Raw genomic sequence first — 3409 nt, 5'->3', positions numbered from 1 at the left:
AGCAAGCTGTCCTTTTGAAAGGGGAGGCTCTGTCCACCCAGTCGGTTTCACTCTGGCAAACATTGCATGCCAAAGTCGTGCAAAATCACTGATTTAATACAACCTCTCCATCCCTGTGCTGGTTTCAGTCAGTCAGTTCTTACCTTTTAAAAGCCCTTTTCTGAATTCTGTACTAGTTAATACTTTTGGAAAACGGCACAAAAGGCAAATGCAACATTTTCCATTTTGTGAAAAATTAGAATATTAAACTGAAATGTATCACGTCACCTGTCTGACTACCCATCCCAACCACCTCATTACAACCCTACACCTCCTAACCTCCTGCACTGAATTTGTTTTCTGATTCTTTAATCTGCAAAAGACCAGAAAAGCTGCACCCCAACCTCACCCATTACCCCTGGCTCAGTTATCACTGCAGGCTTCGTTGGAGCTAAATATACAGGAATCAGTCACCCTGTGAATAAGCCTCCTGAATACCTGGCTGCATTTCATATCGCACAGCTGGCAAAGCACTGCATTATGACACTGTTTAAGTGATAGGGAGCAGGCAGCATGACAAAAGGAATATACAGGAAGGTATGAGAGTGGGGAAGGCTTAAAAAAAGCAGTGGAAAACAGAGGAAACAGGGAGGCATTGACCTTAGAGAAAAATATGATGATCAAAAAGGAGATGAATACTGGGCTTAGTAATGTCAGTCCTACAAATCCAGACTGCTGAAAACAGGTGCTTCAAAAACACAAGCACAATATCCAGATAGTGTTTTATCTATAGAATAAACTCATGGTTATTATTGGTACACAAGAAAACAAAGAAAGCCTATTACTTTATCCACCATATGGCCCAAATTTGGACTTGCAATGACTACAGGCATTTATAGTCAGACTGTAAACTCCTAAACACTTATTCCCTCTTAAATGTTTTATCATGATGACAAGTGTAACCTCAGGGATGATTGCAGCATAGTGTGCATTATTTACATCAGTATTCTCTCTTTCTGCTGTGTGAGTTTTCTGGAAGGATGTGGCAGGTGGTAGATAACATGACACCATCTGTGTGCATGCCCTGACACACACAAAAGCAATATACACACCACTATGTTCATCACACAACACCTGCACACTTTTCCCTGATGCGGATTGAATTTTAATCTGCGTCAGTCTCTTGGACAGACTAACTTTTGTGATTGGCGCTGTGACATTCTCTGGTGCATTTCTGGCTTTGTCTGACTCCAGGACACTTAAGGTGGTTGCATGGATTTACAATATATGCTGCATTGGTAACTTGAACCTTATTCAGGTGGTTGAAGAGCCACAAAAAACAACAACAACAACAACAACAAGCATACTACTATAAATCAGAGTGATATCTGTCAGTTATTATGCTCCAGGATTATGAATCCAACAAGGCTTAGGTGGTGAATTGTTTATGTGGTGGTAGCTGGTGTAGTGCAAGTTAAGTTAGATCCAGCTTTCTCCAGTCCAGCTGAAGTTCTTATTAAATGAAGTCAACTTCTTTGCTAAAAATGAGATTTCGTTTGTCATATTGACTGGTAATTAGACTGAGTGCAAAACATTCTGAGTGGCACATCCAGGACAACATATATTCTAGCTAACAAGGAATGACAGCCAGCTGGAGACTTATCAAGCCTAATCTGTTTGATAGTCACTTCACTTGGGAAAAAGACCTCACTTTTTCTCTGTCGGCCTGTGTGAGATGGATGTGGCAAGAAACAGACAGCTCTCTAAGTGCTTTTTAGTGTGTCAAATTGCCATATTCAGAGAGGTAGCTGCAAAAGTGGCTTGTCCTAAGTTTAAAGGCTCTGAAAAAGTATTCTCTCAATCAGCTTCTTTCTAGTGTTGTTCCCTGAACTACATCAAGTGTTTAAAATATGATTCCAAATTAATATTAACATTGCTCCTTATCTGCTGAACGGGCAAGTAAACTAAAAGGAACATTTTCTCTGGTTATGTCTATCTGAGGGCCTTTAGTACTCTATGCATCTTATTTATATAACTACTCTCGTGTTTTTTTTATGTGTTTTAACACAGGGTTCCATGCTAACCAGGGTCTGGTAGAAGGCTGGTTGCCGACCCTTCTGCTGCTCAGAGACTATAACATCCCTTCCTTCTTCACCATGTACAGGTTAGATTTTACTGAAAAAAAAAATCACCTGTTTCAAATTTTATAGCAGAGATAATGAAATTCCTTGCCCTGCAAGCAATAGTGACTATATGAAATTCTTTGTGCCAGTGGGCCTCTAGCTCAGACTGTATACTGTCTGCCATCCAAAACTCTTGGAGTAACCTGTCGCTTTTCTTTCTCTTCTGTTGATGTTGATATGGTTCCTTGCCTCAAACTGTTTTTTGTAGGTTGATGTTAAAATACGTTTATGAACAGGTGTTTAATCTCCCACCAGTCTCGCATGAGGACCATAAAACAAAACTTACTTGATTAACTGATCCCTTCACCATCTCTTTCTTCCCACAGTGAGATGGAGCTTAAGTACTCACTGCAGATTCTGCTGGAGCTGGAGATGCACATCAGGGACAGTGGATCCAACCCATTCTCCTCACAAAAACCAGAGCAGGTCCAGGCTTGTCCCAACAAAACCCCAGTCTACTGCAACTCTCACTATGTCTGTTTCCAGGGACTGCTGCCTCGAGAAAACTTTGAGGAGCCAGGTCCAGACAGTTAAGAGTCTCACATGTCCTGCTCTTTAAAAATTGGGTTTTCAAAATAGAAATTTGGGAATTCCTGGGGTCCCTGAAGGGCTTCCTGCAGCCTTTATGGCATTTGTTTCGCTGTGTAGCCACTTAGCAAAGGTGGATGCCAAAGCTTACATACCCTGTTGAGAGCATTTTTCACTGCGAAAGACACACATTCACTGTGGCATACTGTACAAGGCAATACAAAACACAACATATGCTAGAGGCTTACATACAGTATTACCAAGAGCGAAGTAATTACCTGATCTGACACAGTCTCAAAAAGCCAATAATGCAGTGGGTCAGTCAGACTCATGAACACTGGATGAAAAACAAAAAGATGAACACCACCTGTGGTGATGAAGAAAACTTATGGGATAGCATTATATTACCAGGAGTTGACAAATTAGAAGACATTATGCCTCTGTAGCAGATATAAAAATGCCTGTTCAGCACAAAAAGTACTCTGAGCAAAAGATTTCACACAGTGGTGTGTGCATGCCCTTATCCATATAGATACAGCCACTGATTCCATTAAAAAAGATGACTGGTTTGTAATGTTACAGCACATTATAGCAATTAATTATATGTGTTAAAGTGATTTAGTTATGTTTACAGATCATTGTCTTATTACAGTGATCTTGTTTAAATGCAGTTCTATTTTTTTTTTTTTTTTTTTTTTTTTTTATATGACCGCTTTTTT

At 40.0% G+C, this 3409-nt stretch overlaps 1 protein-coding gene across 1 annotated transcript in view; it reads left to right on the top strand.

The window, feature by feature from the left end:
- mss51 (MSS51 mitochondrial translational activator) overlaps positions 1–3113 on the top strand; it is an 8037-nt gene extending 4924 nt beyond the window's left edge. The window contains exons 6-7 of the mRNA XM_020606084.1: positions 2050–2143; positions 2489–3113. Of these exons, the coding sequence (XP_020461740.1) occupies positions 2050–2143; positions 2489–2696 (302 nt within the window). The 3' untranslated portion in view covers positions 2697–3113. The remainder of the gene's footprint in view (positions 1–2049; positions 2144–2488) is intronic.
- Positions 3114–3409: the final 296 nt, after the last annotated feature.

The sequence above is a fragment of the Monopterus albus genome, unplaced genomic scaffold, assembly GCF_001952655.1.
Source record: "Monopterus albus unplaced genomic scaffold, M_albus_1.0 scaffold76.1, whole genome shotgun sequence".
Classification (NCBI taxonomy): domain Eukaryota; kingdom Metazoa; phylum Chordata; class Actinopteri; order Synbranchiformes; family Synbranchidae; genus Monopterus; species Monopterus albus.
Note: the sequence above shows the minus strand (reverse complement) of the source record. Positions and strands in the feature narration are given on the sequence as shown.